At 40.7% G+C, this 26,334-nt stretch overlaps 1 protein-coding gene across 1 annotated transcript in view; it reads left to right on the top strand.

The window, feature by feature from the left end:
* Positions 1–26,334, top strand: part of PCSK2 (proprotein convertase subtilisin/kexin type 2) — a gene marked incomplete at both ends in the record, with an annotated part of 102,328 nt that overhangs the window by 25,794 nt on the left and 50,200 nt on the right. The window contains one exon of the mRNA XM_080342327.1: positions 24,705–24,818. Coding sequence (XP_080198453.1) covers positions 24,705–24,818 — 114 coding nt within the window. The remainder of the gene's footprint in view (positions 1–24,704; positions 24,819–26,334) is intronic.

The following is a 26,334-nucleotide window of genomic DNA, read 5'->3' as shown; positions in this document are numbered from 1 at the left end:
CCTTTCCTGCTCCACCACAGCTGAAAGAAAACCATGGCATTTGCTTCATTTTAATTTTCCTGAACTGACTCAGATTCTGGCCTCCTGTGGAGAGACTCAGCTGTATTATTAATAAATGTTTTGAAAAGTGGCCACATAAGTAAAAGGAAAGAAAAAAATGCATGGTTGTTATGTTACCTTTCAGAGCAATGCTTTTGTATTTTTGCCGTTGTTGGGTGTTTTCTGTTAGTAAATAGTCTTCCACTGAAGGAGCAAGAGTTGAAACACAGTTTGTTCTCTCGAAGATTATTTTGCTTTCTTTCAAGTTTTAGATAAAACCATTTTCCTCCCACACAGTCTCTCCTGTCAGACAGCTGCCAAGATTAATCCCACTCAAGGAAGAAGCTCTAATATACAGAGAAGAGCTGAGTCCCACTACTGATATCTGTATGTGAGTGCATCTGTGTTGATGTTGGGGGAATAAATATATATCTGTGTGGAAGGGGGGAGGTGAAGTGAAAATCTTCCACTGAGAGTGAGCGAGCTTTGCACTTAGATGATGACTTCTTTGAAATAAACATCCCAGTGATGGCAGTTGTTATGTTGCAGAAAGGGATTAGAAAGGGAGACTTGGCTGACGTCTGTGCTGGTACAGGAGCTCGAGGAGGGCAGATGCGTAGCTGCTTCAACATATAGTCTCTAGGTGCCCCTGGTTAATGGTACTCCCAAACTGCTTGTGCCATGGGACAAGGGGAAAAAAGAGGGCTGTAAATGCAGAGGATCTAAGCTTTTAATTAAATCAATCGAAATCTTCCATATCCATCTTTGCCTCAGATCCCTCCCATACCTCCTTAATGTGACTGGCTTGTGACCTGTGAAAGCATATGTGCCTTGTGATGCCAGGCAGGGGGTTTCCAAGCTTCATCCATGATCATGTTTGACGGGGGACAGGGCCAGCAGCTTGGGAAGAGCGCCGCCGCATCACAATCAGCAGCCCTTAGCAACGGCGGTGTCATGGATGCAAACTTTTCATGCCCTTTCTGGCAGACAGGTCTGAGGTGGGTTAAAGGTGGAGCCTCCAGGCTGAACAACCGCAACTGTCTCAGCCTGTCCTCACAGCAGAGCTGTTCCAGCCCTCTGATCGTTTCTGTGGCCTCCTGTGGCTCATCTCCAGCAAGTCCATGTACCGAGGGCTCCAGAGCTGGACACAGGACTGCAGGTGGGTCTCACCAGAGCAGAGGGGCAGAATCACCTCCCTTGACCTGCTGGCCATGCTTCTTTTGGTGCGGCCCAGGATACAATTGGCCTTCTGGGCTGCAAGTGTACATTGCTGGCTCATGTCCAATGTTTTATCCACCAGCACCCTTAAGTCCTCTGCAGGGCTGTTCTCCATCCCTTCATCCCCAGCCTGTATTGATACTGGGGGTTGCCTTGACCCAGGTGCAGGACCTTGCACTTGGCCTTGTTGAACCTCATGATGTTCACATGGGCCCACTTCTCGAGCTTGTCCAGGTCCCTCTGGACAGCATCCCATTCCTCATGTGTGTCAGCTTGGTGTCATCTGCAAATTTCCATGCAGTTCTCCACAGCAGTGACCCCAGATCTATACAGAGCTTTCAAATTATGTGGGGATAAACCTTATATAAAGTGACTGTAATACCCAAAACTTGCCATGCAGTTTCAATTCTGGGGAGAGACTTCAGGTCTCCTATTTAGTTCTTTGCTCTGCAGGGATGTTTGGATGTGCTTAGTAGGACAGAGAGACAAGAGGAAATGGCAGGATAAAAAGCCCTTCACATTTTCAGGGCTTTTATTCATGCTGTAGATGATAGACAAACTCCTCTGCAAAGCCTGTTTAGCATTTTGCCCTAATATATGCTATCGTGGGGCTCGCTTGCTGGTAGGATTATGCCCAGAAAAAGTTCGGAGCTGCCAAAAATTTTATGAGACTATTGGGCAGCATTACATGAGCATCGGTGTTATGCTTTTAGAAGGAAATGGAACATTAAGTAATAAAAGCTCTGCTTAAGTACCTGTAATAAATATTGAACAGCCAAGGAAAACTCATTAGGGGAAATGTCTTCTTTCCAATGCAGAAAAAAACCCAACCACCCTCAAACCTACACACTGATGAATGAAGCTGCATTGCCAGCTTGTTCACCAAACAGGAACCAAAGACATTTTGTCATAAATCATCCTGACAAAATGAAGCATATTGTGCAGAAAACAAGCAGTGTTTTCTACGAATGGATCCCTGGTTTATCTCTTTCTGGTGTTAAGTCATCTTATACTTGATCCAGTGGATCTGAGGAAGGGTTTCCAAGAATCTGTTCCAGTTCACAGAGAGAGGCTGGTTTCTTGTATGAATAACTTTCTCAGGTGGATATCATCTTGAACTATATTTGTTTTGCTTTAAGATACAGCTCAGGACCCTCTCCTAGTAATTTGTATTTTTAAATTCATAATTAAGCCAGTTGGCAAGCATTATAAGAAAATTATTGAGGAAGCTTTAGTCAGCTGTATGTGTTAGATCTTGTGATAATTGATCCGATATATGTTGCCTTATTGCGAGAATTCAACCCTTAAATGAAGCATTTTGCTTTTATGATATTTAGACGCTCTGCAGGGTGGTGGATGGTTATTTAAATGTACAAGTTCATGAGTAGGGTTATCTGAGAAAATGAAAAGGAAAAAGCAGCACAGATTACAGCACACTATTAAAAAAAAAATTAGATGCGGTTAGAGTCAGTTCATCGGAAGGTGGAATTGAACCTACAGTTTACATGTGCAAAGAGAAAGGGTCACACAGCTGGTAGGACAAGAGTAACTAATTGGAGGAAATAGGTGGTGTATCATCTCCATCATTCCAAAGAAGAAATCAACAGGGCTCCAAAGAAGAGATTTAGGTGTTTGATAAGTGAGGAAAAAATGTTTACCCACTACTTAAGGAATTATTTTGCCACCCTTGTGCTGCTGACAGAAGTAAGGGGGTAATGCTGTGCATCCAGAGCACAGGGGATAAACTCCTCTTCAGGCCATGACATTGTGTTTGTGATAACGTCAAAAAAAAAAAGCTGGAAATTCAGTGAAGCAGCAAATTTGATTCATGACTCTACTGTACAGATAGCATGGCTGTTGTCACTGCAAGTAATGATTGCTAAATTCCCTGTGATTGCTTTTTGAAATCTGAATCTGGGGGAGGCCAGTTCCTTGTTGTCCCTGGCCTTTGTAGACTCTCTGTATGCGCAGCAAGGGTTGATGGAGATGTGCTGCTCACAAAAAACCCTCTTCAGCTGGGTTTTGCATAGCTGACCAACAGTGACTCCAACTGTAAAGCACTGAGCTGATCTTTGAGATATCATGATTATTGCATAGGAGTTAGTTTCTATAATAAAAATAAAAATAATTCTCTGATATAAAAAAATAATGAGGCCTGGAGTCACTCAGATACTTAAGCTGTCAGTTAGTTTGACACAGTAGTCCCCTTCACTGCAGAATATATTAAACATATGCTGAAGAATTTCCCAGTTTCTGAGTTTAAATTCATAATAGTAAGTGTGCTGTTGCAGGCTTATATTTGGACTGTGCATGTATATTGTATTTGTGATGTGCAATAGAGTTCAAATGTAAAATATCACAACGCTATTGAGTATGGAATAGTAAATATTTCAAACAGTTTGCTACTGGAGCAAATGCTGTTCTATCCAGCATGATGTAAAAGCTAAGCTCAATTGATCTATTGTTTCTATTAGTAACTAGAAAGATGGCTTCAGGGAGGAAGAAAAAACTCCATCAACATTAGAGACTATTGGAAGTTTTGTATAGGTGTATTATATGAAAAAGCACCACTAGCTGCACATAATAAAATAACAGACTATCAAAGTGACATAAAACTCAAACATTCATGTGTCTTTTATAGAAATAGTGTATAACTAAAATTACAGGGTAAGCTGAAAGTATTTCTGTTAGAGGAAATACAAATGAATGCACTGCAAGATAATAGACTGATAATACAGCGCTCTGCAAATTCACATAGAGTTTTCCTAAAATAAAAGTGCCGGTGCTCTGCTGTCCTGGTGCCACTGGGGACTGTGGAGTCCACATGGTCAGTGGGTCTGAGTCAAGGTTGGACAGTGATCGTAACTGGCTTGGGGGTGGCTGATTCCTCTTCTTGAAGTTGTTTCCACTCACATATTGTTTTCATATTGCTGAGCATGGTATGTGGGGTAAGGTTGGGGTAAGGCAATAAAATGAGCTTTTATTCCTCAAAAATACTTGTAACCACATGGAAGTTCAGTAAGTTTACAAAAACCTGTTGAGACAGCTCACCATGTCCAGCCTTCACTCTGCTGCCCGCAAACTGCTGAACTGGCGTTAGTGAAGTTTCTGCTTTATCGCTGACGTCTGTTCTCTTGACTGCATCATCACTCCCTGGTCTCTCTCTGCTTTTTCCTGTCTCCCTCTTGTTCCCTGCCTGAAGAAAAGTCTCTGTTTTGTGGAGCTGGCCTTGCCTTTGTTATTTGTCTGTGCAATTTCCAGCCTTAAATCTTGAGTGGGGTCTGTTTAATGTTACAACACAAGCAGTGGCAGTAGTGAGAATATATTGTTTAGGTGTTTTTGTTAGTAGGATGTTGAGAGGAATGGACAGTGTGAGCCAGTGACTTTGGATTAACATGGAGCCTGGTGTGCTACACAAGTTTGCATTTGTTTGGGACAAGTTTGGTTTGGCTTTGAATAAGAAATGCAGGGCTCTGGTGTGCTGAGCTGACAGACATTGAAGGTCATGGACATTTCACCATTCACTGGATCCGGGAATCCAGTGATGGCACAAAATGTGGGGCTTCAAAATACTGTCCCTTCCCAAGCTGCCAACACTTTAGAAAATACCAATACAACAACAAAGCTTTTTGCTATTCACAGAGCTGTGACAGGATCCAGACTTGGATGTGTAAGCCCATCTTTGGGGTTAACTTCACTTTCATTATAGAAACTGTGTGTATTCAGCTCTGCCTTCTTGTTTTTAATACAAGTAAATTGTATGCTAGAAAAACTTCCTCAGGAGCTATTCAAGACATTTGGAGTCTATTTTTTTTTTTTTTGGCAAATCTCTAAGCCTAACAGAAAATTTAGAGACTGGAAAACTGCCTTTGAGTTAAACCCTTTTGAAAGACATGAAATATATTGATTGACATATGCTTTGGGAAGAATATAGAATTAGTTAAAATAATGTACCTGATAGTATATGATGCCCATGTATTTTAGACTCTGACATGATAGTTTTAAAATAAAACAGAATAGATTCGTGGCGGTTTATTTCTATTATTTCTTGACTTCAGAAAAATGCGCTGTTGAAACGGTGACTGTGTTTCTTGTGTGCACAGTTAGGTGACCAGAACCATTTACTGTATGTGACGTGGGCAGTAAATAAAAGGTGGTGCAGCTGAATATGTACAGTGAAATCAAGAAGAACATGAGACTGGAACTTCTTTTTGGTGCAGTTTTCTGGGGTATCTGGCCAGGGCTCTTATCACAAGGCCGTGACGTTAAAAACAAACCACCTTTCTGCTAGCAGATGCAAACTCAAAGAATCTATATAATGACATGTTACTATATCACAAAATAAATGCATTATGTAGTGCATCCACACATCTCATTTAATGTGCTGTACTGTTGTTTAAAATTTGATAAGTATTTTCTTTGTGAACAGCATTTCAATCTATTGGTTTATTGCAATCTCTTCCAAAACACTGTTGCTACAACCATTCTGTACTTCCAGATCTTTAAAGTGTGTATCCAATATCTTAAGTATAGTATTATTTGGTTTTTTGCCACCAACTCAACAGTCTAAAAGCCAACAAGAAGTTACAAATACATCTGTGAAATCATTGCTTGCATGCATGACGTGTTCCATGACTACAAAAAGGGGTTCACAAAGGTCAGAGAAAGTTGATTGCAGTATTTGAAGATACAATGGAAATGAATTAAGGGTTTAGATTTAAATTGTTTCTGAATAGTTTACTGCAGTAATTATTTGGTGCTGCATTGGAACATGGCTTTTCAGCAAAATGTGTGCCTTTAACAGCTGAGAATAGCCAATAGTAATTAAAATGCTAATATGTATGTCATGGGTTGGTGAAGTTGAATAATGCTTCTTGGGCTTGTAAACTTCCATACTGAGGGGGAGAACAGGACTAAGTAGAATAAAACATTGTGGAAAGATTAAGAATACCTTAACATCTTCATGGTGCATATTTTTCCCAATGAGTTGTTTAGTATCTGTTCCATACTATGACAAATGGAGTTGGGTCAATATTACAATTTTACTTACAGGAAGTGAAAACTGAATGGCCACATTTCTGTGAAGATCCAGCTTTATGTTTTATATTGATAGCCATCTACTGTCTGAGCGCTGAAAAGAAATATGCTATTATGTCTACAGATTTAATATTTCATGAATGTAAATAGTCAGTCTCCATTTTATTTTTATTGACTCCAAGCATTATTCTTTCATACAGAGGAATACACAGTAAGGAATCCATGAGCCTTGCAAATGTGAAGTCTTCACAGAAGGACCAGAATTGCCTGATCTAATTATTATTTTTATGCTCCTGGTCTCACAGAGTATCACTAAGCTGATTACTGCTCTACTCTAGCTTATGTAAGACTGCAGTGCTCTGCTGAACATAGAAAGCTGGTTCTCCCCTTCCTCACCACCTCTACACACTCTTTCTTATTCCTTTTCTTTGGAGGAAGTCCAGATGCATTTGTTGCATCCTCACCAAGAACCTGAAAAATAAAATGAGCCACTGGGGCAAGGAGATGCCCTGTGTTTTGTCTTGGAGTCTGAGACTAAGCCATTGATTGCAGTTCCATCTGTTGTGGTTTAACTCCAGCCGGCGGCTCGGCACCACGCAGCCGCTCCCTCACTCCCTCCCGCTGGGATGGGGGAGAGAATCAGAAGAGTAAAAGTGAGAAAACTCATAGGTTGACATAAAGACTGTTTAATAGGTAAAGCAAAAGCTGCACACACAAGGAAAGCAAAACAAGGAACTCGGTCACCACTTCCCAGTGGCAGGCAGGTATTTGGCCTCTCCCAGAAAGCTGGGCTCCATCATGCCTAATAGTTACTTGGGAAGATAAATGCCATTAGTACTGGTGTCCCCACCTTTCCTCTTCTTCCCCAGCTTTATATGCTGAGCATGACATCATATGGTGTGGAACATCCCTTTGGTCAGTTGGGGTCAGCTGTCCTGCCTAGGTCTCCTCCCAACATTTTGTGCACTCCTTGCCTCCTTGTTGGCGGGCCACTATGAGAACCTCCTTGACTGCTTAGCGACAACTACAACAGTGTATTACCGACGATCTTCTCATACTAAATCCAAAACATAGCACCATACCAGCTACTAGGAAGAAAATTATCCCAGCTGAAACCAGGACACCATCTAATTTGCCTTTATCATCTGGCAAATATGATAAACTCAATCCTGAGCCCATGTTGTGTGCTAGGCCACTGATTTCCATGGCACTCATCCAGCCTTCCTCTGCAGAGCTTCTGGATCCCTTTTGTCCTACCTGTGGTTCCACCAAATTCACCATTATGATGCCTGGGGATATTTTCTCTCCAGCTGGCAGCTGCTATCCCAGCCCCTCTGCTCTTTGGAGAAGCTGCGTTCTAGTCAGTGTCTGCAGCGTGTCTTAAAAACGTGAGATACCTTTTATAAACTGTACAGATACTACTGTAACATTTTTCTTAACCAACTCAGAACCAGCTGAACTCTTCTTGTAATGACCTGCCTCACGCACTTTATTGATCTGATACCGTGGGGCAACAAGCAATCTCTGGCAGAGTTTGGACAAAAATGCTGATTCTCTTAGGCCAGGAGATCCTGATATATTTGAACAGTGTTTGCTTTATTTCCATTTCTCAACTGGGATGCTCTCCTGGGAAAACATTCATCAGAATCTATTTTATTTGTTTAAGAACAAGAGCTTTTCTTGGAATAATTCATTTGATTGCTCTAGGAAGAGGATTTCTGTTTCGATTCGTTTTCTGAAAAGAGGAAGGGAAACCCTCATGTTAAACTTTTCATGTTTTGTGGTCTACCCATAATCCTGTGTCAGAAATCTCAGGGGTCCTTTTCCAAGTTGTGCAGGGCATGTAGTTGAAAAGCTTATGTCCATTGGACAATCAACTAACTAAAATGATTATTTTCCTAAAGGAATTATTTGTTTTAAGACTTCAACTCATTTCTGATAATGCAATTGCAAAGTAACAGAGACAGAATCTGCATTTTCATATTCAAAATACTGATTCGGGGCAAAAATATTTTATTGCACCAAACAAATTTTATTAAAAAAAAAAAAGTTTAATTTTGTTTCAATGTTTCTGCTTGGAACCTTTGTAAGATTTTATTTCATGATCATTTTTGGCTGTTTTCTGCAGTTTCATTATTTCTTTCCAAATGAGTATCCTATTTCCAGACACCCATAGGTCTGCCTCCATTTTCCATAATGATGTGAAAAGTGTGTTTCATGCAAGTAAAACCAGCCGGTGGGAGACAACCTCTGAAACAAACATCTGATTATTGGCCAGAACTCCAGCCTTCTGCTCGTAAAAATAGGTAACTCGCTGCTCACTTCACTGCTCTTCTTAATTGAATCTAAATGGCTAAGAATGAACTCAAAGGCAGTGGTGGCACTGTAAGGGCTGGAGCTTCTCCCAGCTGTGTGGACCCCTTGCTTTCTAATACCAGTTTTTAATAATCCTGGTAAATCTCCCCTGGGTGTTTGCTCCATTGCCAGTTTGAAAAATGGAAGGAAAGGGGCTTGGTACAAGCCGTTTCTGTTGCTAATTGGCTGAACAATGACAATTTGCTGAACATCTGCATCAAAAGGTTTTTTTAGCCCTGTTTGGATGTTAGTCTAGGAAGTCATTTTTATCCAAAACTGCCAGAAGAGTTTATCACAAAGAAATCCAGGGGTTCTCAACTTGCCCTGCCTCTTCTAAAAACATGTAAGGAGGCTGAGATTTCTCTTAGAACCTCTCCATTTTGAGGAGGTAATGGGAGGTGAATGATGCAGTCCTCCAAATGAGGAAAGCTGTATTAACTACTACGCTAGAATTCACTGAAAACAAAAAACAAACCACAACAATAAAACCAACCAACCAACCAAAAAAAACCCAACACACAAAATCACAAACAAACAACAACCAAAAACAACCAACCAAAAACCCAAGAAAAAACCCAAACCCAAACAATAGTTAACTTGACACGTACAGCAAATGAGGTATGGAGATATTTATTTATTTATTTATTTATTTATTTACTTCCAGGAAGCTAGTTGGAGAAGAACCTGAAAAAGAAGATATGAATGTTGGTCTGGTTAGTTAGTTTGGTTAGTTCTCTCTGTCTAAGGAAGCCTTTTCTGCTGTAAGCAACTTGCCATAGCGAAAAAACTGTTTTTATTTCATTTCAGAGTTGCCATTCTCAGTGGAATTTGGAGTTTAATTATGAAATGTTTTCACTTTCATGTGACGGTGAGGTTTGGAAGAAAGTTTGAGAGTATGAAAGAAATGCAAATTCTGGGTGGAGATGGGAAGGTATGAAAAAGGACGTTGCTTTTAGGAGTATGAGTCAAACTGACATGTACTGGTGTCCTGCCATTCACTGTAGAATACTGAACATTTTTGCATAGAGAAAGGACGTATTTCGGTAGACAGCTGCTTGCCTGAGAATGTTGTTTGTCAGAAAAATCTACCTGTTGTGGTTTTCTCCGTAGCACTATTAGCACTGTACTTGAGAAGCATGTGCAAGGTGAATTACCTACCTGACTTGCCAACAATGAATAATTCAGTGTAAAACAGAAAGTCAAATAAATCTACCCAAATACTTTCTGTCTGCCTACAAAATAGATGAAAGTGAGAAATGAACGGCTTTGGTGATATAGTACTTGAGATCTCCCACTGGAATAATCTGTCCATCTGAAATAATTTGTGGTCTTTTACAGTATAATGAAATAATCTGTAGGTTTCAGAGCATGTTCGAAACATGGATTATACCCATTTCACAACTGCTGGAAAGAAATTGGGGGGGGCCTTTAAATTTTCCAAAAGATCATAAAGTGAAGCAGAGCAAAAGTAGGAGTAGATTCCAGATGCCCTTTTCTGGGAAAAAGGGAAGGAAGAGAAAAAACAAATGGATTACAGCCATTTGTGGTCTTTACAGCACCTGGGCAATAAGAAAACTGAGATGAGAATAGTGGGGAAAAAATAAAAACCATGAGATTAGTAGAGATCCTCTGAAGCCCAAAGGACTTAGACTAAGGACAGTAACCTTAAACTGTAATTACTGTTGTCATCTAGTGTTTCCACATGCATGATCTGGGGGCTCAGGGGAAATTACTGTGCTAGAGGCTATCTAAGCATAAAATAATAACAGAATTGTATGGAGGCATTTGTCCCTGGGTATAGTCCAGCGCTGCTGGTCCTGCCTCTGCTCCTGTCCTTGCTTCCCTTTGGCTCATTCCAGCTTTTCCCAGATGACGCCTCCTCATCCAGCAGCAGATGGAGAGAACACATTTACCTCTCTGGCATTAACAGAGATTTGCGTGAGAGGTCTTTGTGCCCAGGAGACTGTAACCTAAGTAACATTTTTTTCATTTACTGTTTAATTCTTTGCTGTCCAACAAGCAACTAATTTTTAGCATACACTATACACAAGTTACTTTGCTGGATGTGCTGCAGATTATAAGTTTGAAATATATAGGTTTAGTGTTTCCCAAAAGGCAAAGTCCGCTCCCCACCACCTTTGCATTTGCAGATGGAAAGAAGCAGAAAGTCAGGGAATTGTGTGTGTTTGTGCTACTTTAGACTATGCTACTGACCCCAAATTTGCGTTGATGGCAGGGGAAGGGATGGTTTGCCAGAGAGACGTATCAGTGATTTCTTAGCAATTAGGGTCGCGTAGGTGTCGCACAGTTTTTATTATAACATTTGCTCATGGAAATGACAGTTCTCTTGGGTCTCTGCAGGTAGGAAACTGAAATTCAGCTCCTGTCAGTTCTTGTGTCCCAGGTGCTCGGGGCATCATGCATGTTATAACACCAGGACCAGGCATCTCCTTAGCACTGATCCCAAACCTCAGCACTGCCTCCAGGCCAGGGCACTGTCGTCTTTGTGTGTATTTCCCTCAGATGAAGATGTGGAATGAAATGATAAATAGTTTTTGTCCCCTTCGTGAGGTGATTTGAAACCTCTTCTAATATGTTTTGCCTGATTGAAACCGCAGCCATCTATCTACCCACTGTGACTAGAGAAACTAGTGATTTTGATGAAAGACAGGATGAGTAATTTCCTTGAGATTTATGTGGGGTTTTTTTAATCAAGTTCTGAGTTAAATTGAGAGGGGACACATGAGGAAGGAATAGGAGAGAACTTTTCTCAGTACTACCTTTATTTTTTGTTGTGAAGGTTGACAACAGGAAAGGGATTTTTTCTTTTCAGCCATATTTTCCATAAGGACCTTCGACACATTTTTACTGAACAACGCAGTAGCTTTCCAGGACTGTGTTTTCATAACAGATCTCAATGGAAAACAAACAAAATAATCATCTTCTTCCTTCATCCCAGACCAAACCATAATCTCAGTTACATGCTTGTGTAAGGTATGAGGATCTTGTGCTTTCTTCCTCTCTACAAGTTGCCCGCATTTGAGTTATAGTAAAGGGAAGATAAATTCCCCTGGACAGTTTTCATCACTTGTAGGAAACTGTGGAGGAAGAAGGTATCTGGTTTCAATGAGAGGGAGGAGAAGCACATGAAGGGACAATATGTGCCTCAGGTGGGGATCCTGCTGGGTTCTTTGCACTATTTCTGTGGAACTGATCACAGATGCTTATGCTGACCCCTCCACAAGCTCCAAGATGGAAATGCTGGAGAGGAGCCACCTGTGAGCCCCTGCTTACAAGACACACCAGCACTGTGTCTGCACTAGGACGTCTGCAGATCATGTCTATGTGCCATTGCTGCTTGAAGAACCTGAACGCACCAATTCACAAGGCTTTGCATGCTGCTCTGGCTTCAGTTTGCACCTCCTCTGGGCATCTCTACTTACTCATTCTTCCTCCGTAACTCAGTGTCCCTCCTCACCAGTGGGTTGCATATTCTGATTTGGTTCCTTCTTTAGATACAGACATTCTTCCCTGAAGCAAAGAATAATTATTTGTCCTCACAAGTTCAGCCCAGCAAGTTTGAACTTGCGTTCAACCGGAGGGAGGCTTTTAACAGTTTTTCTCCTCACAGGGATGGTGTTAAACACAAGAGATAGACATTGCTCCAATTTGCAGCAGTGAAAATGTGAAGTAATTTCCCTGAAATGAATGCAGTGAGTCTGTATTTACCCTTGGGCAAGAGGAGGTGGAACCTGGGTCTTTGCACTTCTGGAGAATTGAATCTCAGCCAAAAAGCTGATACCAAATGCACACTGTTGTTCCACTGTGGTGGTTTCACCTCATGTTTTTCTCAGTGCTGTTCCTGAGTTTTGGTATTCTTGCTTCTGTTCTCACTGTTCGTTCCTCTGACACCGTTCCCACTTTTATTGTTGCAGAGGTAGCTGGTGCTGGGATGAGGAATGTGATTGCATTTATAAAGTACCATGCAAAGAAAAAGATTGTTTCTAAGCTAGAGCATTTCCCTGATCTCATTTGCAGTTCAATCCAGAGTGGCATGTGGTGAGATGAAATGAGGGAGTAACTTAAGCTGGGTTGGCCCTTTCTCTGAAGGACGTTAGGAATGATGACAGGCACTACCCAGGTGGGACAATAGTAATTTTTAGTCCTTCTCAGCGATGTTTTTTCTTTTCTATTTTTTGTTCATGTTTCCCAATTTGCAGAGTACTGTTGTTACCCTCAGTCTCATAAAAAGACATTTTGAGCCACGACCAGCTTCATCTGTTACATAATTCTGCTGTACCTTTGGCAGTGCTTGGCTGTTCGTCATTTTCCTTTTGTGATGCTCATTCATAGGTACAGCTCACTTCCTTTTTAAAGGAGAGGCCCAGAACAAGGGACATCATCTCTGACGTCATTACGTTGCCAACAGCTCGCCAAGTCCATCATTCTGTCACTTAGTGCTGAATGTTTTACGCTTCTTCAGACTGCAGTGGCCCAAGACACACAGGACTTTATATCCCCATCCAGGCATCGGTTCAAACTGTCCTAAAGTCAGTCCTTCTGCTGGGGTAGGTTATTTCCCCAGATGTCCCTTTCATTACTCTGAAGTATTGGTGATCTCAAGCCACTTCTCCAGTGCTTGCCGTAACACAAGTTAATGCTGGCTCATTGGAAATATGAAGAGCCTCTAAATGTGCGTGCAGCGGGCACTGTTAGTATTAGCCACAGATTGATCACTTTTCATACCTAAGAAATGTTATTTCATCAGGGATGTTTTTCTCCTCAATTTTTATTCTTTGGAAACGGTAGCGTGAATTTGGTCTCAAAGTTCGGACACAAAGAGCGATTTCCATAGAATTTGCATGCATCATTTTTGAGTGCCTGCTGTGTGAAGCCTGAGCAAATTATTTTCTTCCATGATTTGCTAAACATTTGTCTCAATGGAAATAAACTAGGAAGAGCAAGAAGTATATAATGAGGATAGCAGTTTGCAGGAGTGTGTGGAAATCTTCGGTGATAAGCAAAAGCATATTTAGGGTTTAGTCTTTCTCAGTCCCGTGGGGTACAGCCTCCTTTCAATGAGTTTGAACAGAGAGGTTCCTATTAATATTGATGCAAATTATGTATGTGCACTGGGAGGAAAATATACTCCGAAGTCTAATTATTTTATGCTAATAACTGAGCTGAAAAGATACTCCCTCATTTCTGGCCAAAAAAGCAGCAGTAGTTCAAAGAATTTGCAGCAGGATGATAATTTTATCACTTCATTTAAACCAGCCTGTACCCTGACCCAGCAGGGTCAAGGGAAAGTTCTGGCTCCAAAAATCCCTGCTGATGCACAAGCAACTCCAATTAATAATGAATTTTGTAGTCTTTGGGGACCAGTTTGCATTGCTCTAGGCACTGGATAAACAGAGGGGCCTGTGACAAATCTGAACCAGTCAGATGTCCTGGACCCTTGAAATCAAGGCAGAACCTCCTTTGTTTCTCAGATTTTTGAAAATAATTTTAATTGTGCAGATGTGCTTTGGAGAGAGGCTTGGCCAGCAGCCAGCAGGACAGGCTGCTGGAGAACAGGGGCAGTGATGGAAAAAGCCTCTCTTCTAAGGGGATTGTGGACAAAACCCATCAAGAATATTCAGACCATGCTTCTGTGCCTTGTTCTGCTCTGTCTCTGTAATGAGCTGAGTTTCAGCTGGGATAAACTCTGAGCGTATTAATACTTGTCTCAGTTTCACAGGTTTGTGCTTCTTTGTTAAATCTCTGTGGGCTCTGCTGTGCCCCCGCATCTCTTTCCCCATTTTGCTGACCCTGCCGCTACTCTGTGTTAGGTCTCCTGCCTACTGTCTCACACTAGATGTGATCCCTTTGCCAAATCGCTCATGTCCTAGTGACTTTTTTGTCAAGAGCTGTGGACTTTGCCTGGTGGGTTCAAGATGCTGCTCAAGCTGGTGCCGGGCAGTTTGGGAGTTGAGGGGCAGAAGGGTGGTTTTCTGCCACTTGATGGCAGCCAGATTGTGAGGTGAGATGGGAAAAGTCCCCTGACATAGATCTCCCTGTGTTGGCCGTGCTCTCTGCCATGGTGCCGAGCACCAGGGAGCTCTGCAGCTGCGCTCTCCACAGGCTCCAAGGCAGGAATTGGAGGAGAACATCTGAAGATTAAAAGATTCTGATATACAGCATGTCTTGACGAGGATCAAGGATAGTCCTTTGAAGGTATCAAATTAAAAACTGGTTTGGGAATAGGCCAGAACAATAGGACATTGGCTGTTTCTTCCCTTTTTGCAGACCGATCTCTTATTTCTCAGCTTTTCCTACCTTTCCTCTTGATAAAGAAATTGTTCTCTAGGAACAGTTCTGTTTTGATGCTTCCTCTGTGGCAGATGGCCTGTTCCTGGCAGCTATGCGCTGCTAACCCAATGCTGTACAGCAGTAATGCATAAACGTCTGCTGATTTTATTAATGTGCTCTGTGATGGGGATCCATAAACCTCTGAATCTAGGAGCTGAAGAAGTGCAATTGCAACCTTTACGGCGTACAGCCCGATCGATAAAAATCATCAGTCGCTTCCTACTGGGCTGGGGAAGGCAAGCACAGGAGCAAGCTCACTTGTCTTTTCCATCCAATGTATTCACGGTAATAGAATAAAGAAGTAGCTGTGCTATAAACAACCACTCCGCTGTTTGGTGCAGGAACAGATATGTGAATGTGAGCAGCAGAATAATTGCGGTTTCCCTCTGTCATAAGATTGGCTTCTGTTTTGTGTCTGGCTTCTAGTTATGAAATTTCCTGAGCGAAGACATTGTACAGCCCATGTAATTCCCACCAGGCAGCACTTTAGCAAGATCGGTGGTTCGCAATTCTGTATCTCATCTCCACTGAGATAGCAGCAGAGATGTGAAGGCGTTAAAAATGGTCAAGAAAGGCTCGGTAATACATCACTACCACTCACGCAAACCTTGAAGTTTAAGTATTGCAGGTTTGAAATATTACAATAAGCTTAGACTTTTTGGCAGTTGTCACTATATCACTCCAGGCAGGCAGCTTTGTAAAAATAGGCTTTGGTTTTTATTAAAGCTAAATGGGCTTTCTGCAGATGTCATTACCACCTGGCTGGGGAAGCATTGTTGGCAATGAGCGGTGCTGGGGACCCGAGTCCCACCAGAGGCTGCAGGAGCTGCCGCAAGAAGAGAATGTGACCACTTGCAATGTTCTGCACAGAGGTGCTCCCTTCCATGGCCACTCCAAGAGATGCCTCTTCAGGAGGTATTCTCCCCACATTCAAACTGCATCGTTTGCTCACAGAGCAGAAGAAGTAGGGAAAGGAAAGATTGTTTTGGGCAAAGACAGTGCAGAATAGGTTAGAAAAGAGAAAGGATTGTGTTCTGTGGGGCACTCACAGGGCTGCAGCCAGGAAGAAGAAAGTGAAAGCCACATGTGCCCTTTCTGAACCCAGGTTTGAGAAAGCCTGTATTCTATATGGTGCAGCCAAACTTTTCATCACCATCACCCTATGAGTCCAGGTTTTGAGGACCCATATCCAGTTTTAAGTAACTGTTTTAATTCAGACTTTCTTAAATGAATTTAAATAAAATTCATTTTCAGCTTGGTTCCTGCACTGCATGTAGGACAGCAGCACTGATGTCAGTCTGCCTTCCCTCCTAGTGCCATGATACCATTTTTATTCTGGGAAGCTGCTCTTCAGCTGAGATTCTGGCAACACTTTTATATGAAAATTTTGTCACTGCCACTGGATCCAGTGGGGCTCATCTGCTTGTAAGGGCCCTGTATGACAGAGGAAGCAGAAGTAAACTTTTACTCTAAGCCCTAGTGCATGAGAAAGGAACCCACCACTGTTACCATGACTGAACATTGTCTTTGGCTTGGGGCAGCTATATAAAAATATTTGGGGTTTTTTTTTGACTTAGAAGCAGTTTCGAAAAGGAGTCCACACGGACAGCAAAGCAAATCACATAAAGGATGGGGCAGCATGCAGTTCTTCAGTGAGTATGACATTATGACATACTTTTTCTTAATGTGGGAAGGGGCTAATCTATCCCAGTAATTCCATGACAGAAAATGCAGAACTTTATTTTTCAAAGCAGATGTTTCAAGGCCAATTATGACCTATTAGATGAAATCTGAGTGGGAAGTAGGCTGTGGAAAATGAAGTGGAAGTATGAAGAGTTGTAGCACAGGTCAGGAGCCACCTCTTAAGTGCAGAATCACTTTGAAAACCAGGGGTTTTATTTTCAGCACATACTGCAGACTGACTTTAAGGTTTTATCTTGTACTGACTCATTTTCTCTAAATGACGATGCATACCTACACAGGCATATTGCAAGGCTCTTCCAGCCTGTCCATATGGAGTACACTTGATGTCTGTAAAGCAAATTGGTGTCTTTAGAAAGGAAATACATGACGTTAGAGGTGAAACTGCTACAAATGATGCTTTATGACTGTAAATGTATTTTGGCATTAGCACAAATACTCACACATTTTGAAGAAGTCTCATCTGCATCAGGATGAGTCAAGGGTATGCTTCAACAAAGAGAATAACTTTACCTGTCAGTTGAGCCTTCTCATACAAACCAAACTGAACAGATTTTTCTCCAAGTGATGTTTTCTCACAGTCCCCACTTATTTGGGAGACTTGCTTCATGAAATAAATTGCCTTAAAATCAACAGCTAGAGGAATCTTTAGCCCGTGAGCCCTCCTGTTCTCTTGGGATGTATCAGATGTTCATCCCTTGTGTAGAAGGAGCAGCCGTACTAACGAGATCTTTAAAAAGAAGGTTATGTAAAGGTGGACTCTGTAGTAGCGCTCTCCTTGTAGTAAGCTACTGTAGAGCAAGAGAAAAGTCCTTTTCTGGAAGACTGCCCAGCAATATAAGAAACAGTCAAAAGTTATAAATGAACAAATGACGACAAAAACGGCATTATTAAATTAGAAGATTCAGCATCATGTGAGCACCTCTCTTCTTTGTGCTGCGTAGATGTATCCAAAAGCTAGTCTCAATGCCAGAAGCTTTGCGATCTTAAAGATGAACTGGGCCTGTTTCCCATTTAAACTAAAACCCTTTTATACTACAGGGAGGCTGCAAATATAAACGTAGACCTCCTCTGGGTATCACCTCAAAGGTTCATGGTGGCCTTTGTAATAAATGAAAATCACTCCATGAAAAGACTCTTACTGTCGAGGAAAAAGAAGTTGGTTTGGGTTTTTTTTTTCAAGCATGATGTTTTAAGAAAACATTATCTGCAGTACTTGGCAAAGGGATGTAAGAAAGGGGAGAACTGTGACATGTAGCAACTATTTTTGCAGCTAAGAAGGCAGAATCTGCAGTCAATAGTGCCCTACGTGCATGGGGCCCAATTTTCTTTTCTGTCACCAGGCATACTGTTATTTACACTTACTCTGAGACATCATTATTCTGATTAATTTGGGGAGACTGATTGTTTTTGTGGCCCGGTGTAACTGGTGAGACAGCAAAGTGCAAAATTTACCCACAAGCTGCTGATGAAGTGTCCCTGTGGTTTGCAGTCTCCAGATCCAATGGAGAATGTAATGCATGCAGTTATAGCCCACCTCTGGGGAACTTCATTCTTACTGAGATCTTTGATTTTGTAACTGTAGTGACTGTCCTGCTGTCTTGCAATAAGACATTTTTTGAAATATAAACTACTTGGACTTTTCTGTAATGTACCATAAAGTGTAATGCCAGCTTCTCCGTGCAGGATAAGAAGCAGTTTTTCATTCCTTTGGGAACTTGTTAAGATTTCAGAAATGCTCCTGCTCTCTTTTTGGCTTGTCTAAGCAGTGAAAAAAAATGGAAATAAGAACAGTGTTCCTAGAATAGCCAACACCTGTGATAGTAAAGATCTGGATATGGCCCTCATGCCAAACTGGGGAGAGAGCAGAGGTGTGAAGCAGTTTGCTTGTTCTTCAGGCAGTAGGCTGCATGTCGAGTTAACCAAGGATTTTTCTCTGTTTCAGGCTTTCCTCTTGAATTCTACCCTAGAGAAAAAAAACAAAACGAACAACGAGCCTTTTCCAAAGAGGGCATGATCCTATGAAAATTTCTTTTTTAACAAATTGGCATTTTCCATTGCAGACCATCCACACTCGGCATTCATTTCACATTGCAGCCTGCACAACTCACATTTCAAAGCAGAAGCCAGAGGAGCGCTATTGATCCCTGAGCCGAGCAGGCTGAATATGATCTGCAGCCTCCTCTTACACATTGATTCCTTGTCTCTTTACTCACCGCTTCCTGAATGTCACTGAACTGTGAGAAGCCTGCTAAATGGACAAAAATATTGATTTCTTTTCCCCTTCTTTTATTTTTGAAAGCTCCTTATTTACCAAGCGCTGAACTAGTATCAGGAAGATGAAAGGTCATAAAATCAGGCAGAAGCAAGTCAGTTCCTGCATATTTTTTTAAAAAAATGTGAACTTGTTTGAAACATGAGTTCTTTAAATTGTCTTTCAGTCGAAATAGGTTGATTGCCTGAGTGGAACCTTTGAGCTCAGGCTGTTCACCTTTGTATTTTACTGTTGCCTGATTGATGCTGAACTTCTGAGGTAGTTTCCTAAATGTACCTTACAATTTTCAGTGATCTTTGCAGAGAAGTTACTGAGCAGCCCCAACTGTGCAAGGTTTTGCTGTGCAAGACACTCACAGTCAGAGTTTGATGGTTGCAGTATTTTGTCCCTGTCTTTTTCCACCAGGAATGTTCCATTTTTGCGATATCATATCCAGACAGAGGGGAAAGACGTTTGAAGACCACAAGCTGGATTCAAGGAAAACTGAGAAGACATCCCAAGAGGGATGACTGGGGACAGTGTGTCGAGAGGTTTTAGTATCTGCTGGTGGTCTGTATGAAGTTAGTATTGTTGTGGAGACACATGGGGCTGGCTAGAGAAAATGAAAAACTAGAACTGGTCCAGAACATCTAACTAAGTGTAATAACCAAAAAAATCAGCAGGTCCTTGATATCTAATGATGCTGTTTCAACCAGCACTCACAAGCCCGCTGACATCCCTCATCATTCTTTCTGGGCCTTGAAACAGGCTCAGAAAGTTTGACATGAAGGAGATGGATCCTGCTTTGTCAAGACGAAAGGCATCCATTTCTGCGTTGCTGTGGCTGGATGGAGTCTAACAGCTTCCCCTCCCAGGTTACTGGTTCAGTAGCAGAAATGCCATTTAAATTAAATTAAATTGCCATTTAAAAGTGATTCAGTTTTATTTGGTTTGTCTGACTTTAGTTACAGTTCAAGAAGGTCTATACTTTCGTTTTGCTTGTGAGGAAGGTCAGCATTTTTCTTTTTATTTTGTAGTGGAGAGTCACACAAAACTTGATTACTTTGGGGCTTTAACAAAAATGTAGAAGAAAGTGAGATGGGTGCTTCTCTCTGACATCCTCAGAGCTTCTTATCACAGGCAGCTGTTGGACAATACAGGTGAAGAGTGTGTACTCTGCTAATGGGATCAGTATTTCCCTAATAGATATCTCTCTTTTATGTTTTGTGGATGGACTGGACGGTAAAAATAAAGTACATTTTGTTTACTTATACAGAAATCAGAGGTTAAAGAGACACACCCACTCATTAACTCTGTATAGTGTTTAGGCACAGAGATGTTGTCATTTATGGATAAGCCCTGGAAAAGCTGCTGTGGATATGTGATATCCCATTGTCATTAATTTTTAAAGAGAATTAGGTGTGTGTATCACTCTGCCTCACTTGAACTTTTCTGCCTCCATCTTTTGTTGCTGTCGCGTTCCTTTGGATCTCAGATATTAATGATAGCAACAGCTGGGACAGCTTTCCCCTGGCTGAAGGTGGTTCCTTTGGCGGTTCCAAACCACCTTCATGGGAGACTAATCTTCAATACATTTCATAGGCCCTCTGTCCAACCAGCAGCCTGACTTCTTCAAAAATACAAGTTGTCAGTTTCCAACTTCTTCCTTTACCTTCAGGAGCAAACCCGTGCTGACCATGAGGCTTTAGAGGAAAAAGAACCACTGCTCCCTTTGGTTGATCATCACACTGTTTTGTTTTTAAAAAAGCCATGCAAGCCATGCCTACTAGATGTCATCATTGAGACTTTCTTTCTGGAATTTGGCCCCTGTTCTTCTGTTCTGAAATTCTTGATTCTCGAGGTTGGGGTTGTATGTACTGTTCCACTTTTGTGCGCCCACTGGTATAATTTAGTAAATCTGTCATTTATGCTCAATATAACAGAGTCATTTAACTGCAGGAGCTCACCAGTACAATTAACCCTGTTCTGTCGAATCGAGGAGCTGATTATCTTGGCATTCGCAGTGCACAGTTCGAGTGCTGCGGTTTCTGGCCCTCCCGGAGCAGTATTGCAGTCAATTGATTATTTTGTTAATTTGTTCTGCAGCAGTATCCTGCTGGTTTATTATCATCCAAGTGACTTTATGTGCCATGCATAAGTACAACTATATTAAAAATCAATACTTGAACCTTTTTTCCTTGTAAGGATCTTATCATCCGTGGGCTACCTTCTTTGATACATGACCTTCATTCTGATTGCAAGACACCTAGTAACTTTTACATTATTTAGTCACATGCTAATAAAGTAGATGCTCAGATTTTGCTCTCACTTAATCCTGTACCCTAATGAAGAAGAAATAAATGAATTAAGTATGAAATAAACAAAAGGCTGTTACTGCTGATAAACAAGGCTAATTTCGAAACAGTAGAATTCATGCTATGTTAGTAAGAAAATCTCATTCCTTCAAAAGGTTCTAATAAGTATCATGCTTCACAGACTCGAATCATTTGGAGATGCTATTATCAAAAGCCTGAGTCTTACAAAGGCTACTTTCCCTGCTTCAGTTAGAGAAACAAGTATTTAAAAGATGGCATGAGGCTGCCTTGTGCATTGGGTTGAGGGCTGGATTCCAGGTCTGAACTTGCCACCAGTATGTGGGATTATGGTGGTTTTAAGATCAGAATGTTTGCCAGTGATTTTCTACCATTGCAGAAGTGAAGATGTTCTCTTTTGTATGTGTTTTTGAAACATAATGCCTGCAATGTGATACTTAATGCATTTATGTTACTGATGCCACAGGGAGGCCTACTCTTCCATAAAAAGAAAACCATAAATAGAAGCAGAATCAGATGTGGTCTCTCTCCTGATCTTGACTAGATATGAAAGCACAAGTTTCTAGCATTGGAAAACCAGTATTTTTCTAATGCAGATACTCATTTGGCAAGAAGATTCTCCTGAGTCAGCTGTCTGAGCCCTAAACAGGCAGTTCCCCACTCAAGTCATTGGATTTGGATCATCCTTTTCCAATGATAAATTTGTTCGTTGGGGGATTTTTTTATGGACTGTAAGGGTGTTATCTGATCTTGGGATAATTGCTTTCTAGACACATTTTCCTGAGGAGAAAAGCAAGTTCTTACCTCATGCTGGCTGAGATTCCTTATACAAGGCAATTTGTAGCTTATGTAATTAGGAAGCTACCTACCCTGGCCTTACCCAAACCTTGCAATTCATTTTATGACACAAATGTCTCATCTTTTCTCAATGCGATTATGTGAGTTACCATCATTAGCCAACATAAGGAAAAACCCCTTGTTTCTACTATGCCTCAGAATTTCTGAAACTGTTAAAGCTGTGGATTGTAGCATCCTGTACCCTTTTATCTGTGTGAAATATTCAGAAAACAGCCTACAGTGTTGTTTTAGTTCCCAGAAGTTTATACCTCCTTAAGGGCTATATTTCCTTGTCTCAGGAAATTATAATGTAATATAATACAAAAAATTAATTATTGTGAAGATGGAACAAATCAGACAAATTAGATGATCCTGAAGAGGGAAACCAGCCTGTGCTATTCCTGCAAATTCTCGCCGCCCCCTTTCCTCCAGGTTGTCTTAAAGAAAAGCCAGGGCTCTGCAGCGTTGCTTTTTAATTAGTAGAAATCCTTTTGTACTAAATCCTAATTCCATGCCTTAATGCAGCAGGTCCTGCAGAGCCAGCGAGCCTGCGTGGGAGCACAAGCGCATGAAATCTTTTTCTCTGCCATCTCCCTGAGTGAGGGTTGGCTTCTGTTCATAATGATTTTCTGTGGTGACAGCTCGGGGTTCGTAGTTGCAAGCAGAGAGGCAGGGGTGGTAATGGAGGAAGGCGTAATGACAGGTGATTGCTCTGTTGTCTCCATGGCATCACTGAGCCTTAACTTAGAGGTATCAGTGTGCTTATACCTGCTTATGCTGTACAGATACCTGGCACCACTAAGTAGACTAGTATAGGTCCTACTTAATCACTGTCCTCTTTCCAGCTTATTTTGTATTATGTTTTTTCTTTCTTTTCAGTCTGCCCCACTTTTAATGAACTTGCAGAATTAATGGAAGCACATATATAAATGACAGGACCTACCAATTCAAAATGGTATATTTTTGTACCTTTAGTTAAGGAGTTAGCATCCACGCAAGTGCATTTTTAGAAACATTTGATACTGCCTTTTCAGGACACACTGCCCTATCCTGCTCCGTATGGATTGGTATTTGGTTTTTAGGGTTATAATGAAGCAATATAGATGTGAGGAAAATAGCTTTTAACCCCCATCAGTTAGATTCAGGTTTCATCTCAGCCTTGGGCAACTCACCGAGCCTCTTTTGAGACTCCAGCTTTAATTAATGGAGGCAGAAGGACACATTCAGGAATGACTCAACTGGCATAAGCTTTAGCGTTTGGATGACTTTCTCCTCTGTTGCTTTTGCCTGATGCTGCATGAGTTACTGGTGCAACTCCTGTATATGTCCTCTCAATCAGAAATGCCAAAACCACTCATGTAGAATCAGTTCTCTGCGTTAGTAGAATTATTTAATAACTATGCATTTAAAAAAAAAACTCAAAACGCTTAAGGAAGTGTTATGGGTTTTGCTGCCTTCTTGCTGCACCTCAAGATGTATTTAGTTCATAGTTTTAAGCATTTTTCCTTGAACAAGAGGATTAGATTTTTTAAAATTATTTTTATTTTTTCAATTAAATGCTGGGACTCATGTCATCTTGGTTCCAGGTGTTAGGCTAAAGAGTACAAGAAGAGCATGCCAAATTGACAGCACTCCTGCAAGGTCTGGGAACATGTTAGCACATACAACAATTACACGTATTCAGTTATCTCCTCTAGGAGTGCTCTTTTAAATGGGTACAAATAAGATTATTATGGTCTGACATTTGTAGTTCCTGTCTCCAAAGTTATTTGTGTGTCTAACCTTTCTTGTTCTCTATAGTACTTAGTTAAATGTTTTTGTGGATTTGCTGTTCATAAAGGAAAGGATCTCTAAAAAACTATGGCTACTTGTGTTCCGTCACTAGTATTTTCATATTTTACACTTTAGCCAATCTGGTCAGTTTAGTGGCCTTTTTGCCATTTTTTTCTTGCCATTGTATTTATTTATCACTTATTTATTGCAAGGGTAATACCTGAAAGTAGATTGCTCTACAAGATGTGTTTCTGAAATCCTTAGGAGAATGATGAAAGCACACAACCCCAGGTATTTTTCTCCCAGCTTTCTCTGAGGCAGGAAATGCAATCTGATACTCTGAAAATGCCCTGAAGAAAAATAGAAGTGTGGCTGAGACCTGCATCCTTGCAGCTTGGAGCAGTGACATATTGGGAATTAATTAAATCATTTTAGCTTCTAATAACAACGGTGGGTTTGGTATTGATGGCTGTAGTAAATTATGGCAAGAAGATCCCTGACACTAATGATATCTTTCTTATGCTATGACACTATGATATCTTTCTATCAGGTGTCTTAAACATGTTCAAGCTGTAGCATCCCTCCCAGATAGGACATTTTTGAGTATGTCTTCTCCATGTAGCCATTGGGCTCTCTGAACTTTCACAAATTTTGACTGAAATCAGCTACAAGTTTAGAAGTTGCAAATAAGTGACACTGACACAAATAATGTGATTTCGTAATCCTTATCCATCATGAGAACAAGGCTGAAAGAATCTTTGTGGTTAAGAATGTTGAGGTAAAGATGTAATAATTAACCCTTCCAGGTAAAGAAAGCTGTGCAACAAGAAGGCTTCAGTAGAAGGAAGCGAGGATACAGAGACATCAATGACATTGACATCAACATGAATGATCCTTTATTTACGAAGCAATGGTACCTGGTAAGTGATAACTAAATAATTGGCACGCAAGCCATTCAGTGCTATCGCAATGTTTTGCAAGAGTTCTTTTCAAATATGTGACAAGAACTTGGGAATGGATCCAAGGTTCTGTCCTGTTGTTTTTAACTGTAGCTCTTTTATGCTGGGAAGACCCAGCACATTTCAAGAGCTGAATTTCATTTCAGTCAATGGAAAGATCCTTAGAAGGCTTGAAAGAGAACTATATTGGTGTCCTGTGGGCATTCCTGGTGTGCTGATGTGACCCCTAAAACTGCCTATGAATCATGTCTTTGAGCTGTTGCCAGGTAAAACATTGTTATAGAATTACAACAAAAAGTTCTAGTGCATTGGCTAGAAAAAGTCACGGTTTTTCTTTTCTTATGGAGATTTGAATATTAATTGATTTTCTCTTGTCAAAAGCAGAACAGCTGAAAACTGATGAATGTTGGCTTAAGTGAATGTCAAAAGAAATTAATATTTTGCTAAATTGTTTCATTTTTAACATGTCATATTTTATACGGAGAAGTCTTTAATCAAAAAAGAAAAACCAAATTTTTACATAAAAGTAACCAGAATGATATTTTTCTATTTTGGTGAGTTTTAATGTTGCAGTGTACTTAGGATGAAATATTGGTAAATGCAGTACTGCCTTTTTGCTTAAGAATAGTATTTCTTATTCTCTTGACATTTAATCCATTTCTTATGTTTTCTGAACCCATCCAATATGGTTGTTTTGTTTTTTCCTAAGACAAGTTTTCAGATGAACGAGGGCACATTAGCATGGATGGGACTTCATCCTTGATGAGATGATAAACTAAAGTGTATATTAATTCACTTCTTTTTGGTACTTCAATCAAAATGTCGCAGTGATAAAAATAACAGAATTATTATGAAGCTATACAATTTTTAAATTATAAAATATACTAAGATGTGTTTTGAAAAGAGTTGTGTCTGACACAAAATGGAAAATTTTTACAACTGGAACAGCAAAAAACACATTAATTTTCCCATGGAACTTGAGAAATTTGGGAATGAGGTTGGTGAACATGAGTAATGTCTGAAGATACAGGGGATTGCCTGTCCTGTAGAACCACAGCATTGCACACACACAAGGCTGGAAAGGACCCTTGAAGTTCATGTAGTGAACTTCCCTTCTTAAAAATGGGCTAACTTGGTTGATTCTGGTACTAAACTCCAGTGGTTGTGATTTTCAGTAGATCCCTGCTTGCAAGGAAAAAATATATAGTGCTCATAAAAACAAAAAACCACAATATCCTCTGTAAAATCCATTAGTCTAACTTTTTTTTCTGGATTGACCCACCGCTCTGACATGCTTAAGTAAAAAGGTCCTTTTTTGTGTCCAAAAGATTCAGTATTCAACCAAATCTTGTAGACCACAAAGAAGTGAATTTACCCAGGGTTTTGTTTTGTTTGTTTTTAGCATATTATTGTAGTAGATATGATTATGTACAAATGTGCACTCTGGAGCAAATGGGATCTATTTTCCATGCCAAAG

Source organism: Nesoenas mayeri (genome assembly GCF_963082525.1).
Source record: "Nesoenas mayeri genome assembly, chromosome: 3".
Classification (NCBI taxonomy): Eukaryota; Metazoa; Chordata; class Aves; order Columbiformes; family Columbidae; genus Nesoenas; species Nesoenas mayeri.
The sequence above is the reverse complement of the archived record's forward strand: the minus strand, read 5'-3'. Positions and strand labels throughout refer to the sequence as shown.